The following is a 382-nucleotide window of genomic DNA, read 5'->3' as shown; positions in this document are numbered from 1 at the left end:
CGTTTGCCAGGACAGAGCAGCCGGAAGCAGCATTTTTTCCGGGAATCTTTCCGCAGCTGGGAATCCAGGTGGGCCTGGTAGCGCTCGATGGGGAAGGAGCCTTTGGGCTGCTTGCCTGGGAAAAGGGAATCGGGAAAAATCTGGGATTTTCCAGCTTTTTCCCACCCCTGGATGTGTCGCGGGAGGGGGTTTTATCCGTGGAGGGAAACTGAGGCACGTGGCCGGAAAATTCCGGGAAAGGGAAATGGACAGGAAATTCTGGGGAAGGAAAAATGGCTCTGAAATTCTGGGAAAGAGGAATGGCTGGAAAATTCTGGGAAGGGGAAATGGAAATGGCTGGAAAATTCTGGGAAATGGGAATGGAAATGGCTGGAAAATTCTG

General features: G+C 52.1%; 1 protein-coding gene across 1 annotated transcript in view; it reads right to left on the bottom strand.

The window, feature by feature from the left end:
* Window positions 1–382, bottom strand: part of SKAP1 (src kinase associated phosphoprotein 1) — a gene marked incomplete at its 3' end in the record, with an annotated part of 65,600 nt that overhangs the window by 8,341 nt on the left and 56,877 nt on the right. The window contains exon 7 of the mRNA XM_015616025.3: window positions 1–115. Within this exon, the coding sequence (XP_015471511.2) occupies window positions 1–115 (115 nt within the window). The remainder of the gene's footprint in view (window positions 116–382) is intronic.

This window comes from Parus major, unplaced genomic scaffold, assembly GCF_001522545.3.
Source record: "Parus major isolate Abel unplaced genomic scaffold, Parus_major1.1 Scaffold329, whole genome shotgun sequence".
NCBI classification, from domain to species: domain Eukaryota; kingdom Metazoa; phylum Chordata; class Aves; order Passeriformes; family Paridae; genus Parus; species Parus major.
This window is presented reverse-complemented; position numbering and strand designations above follow the sequence as displayed.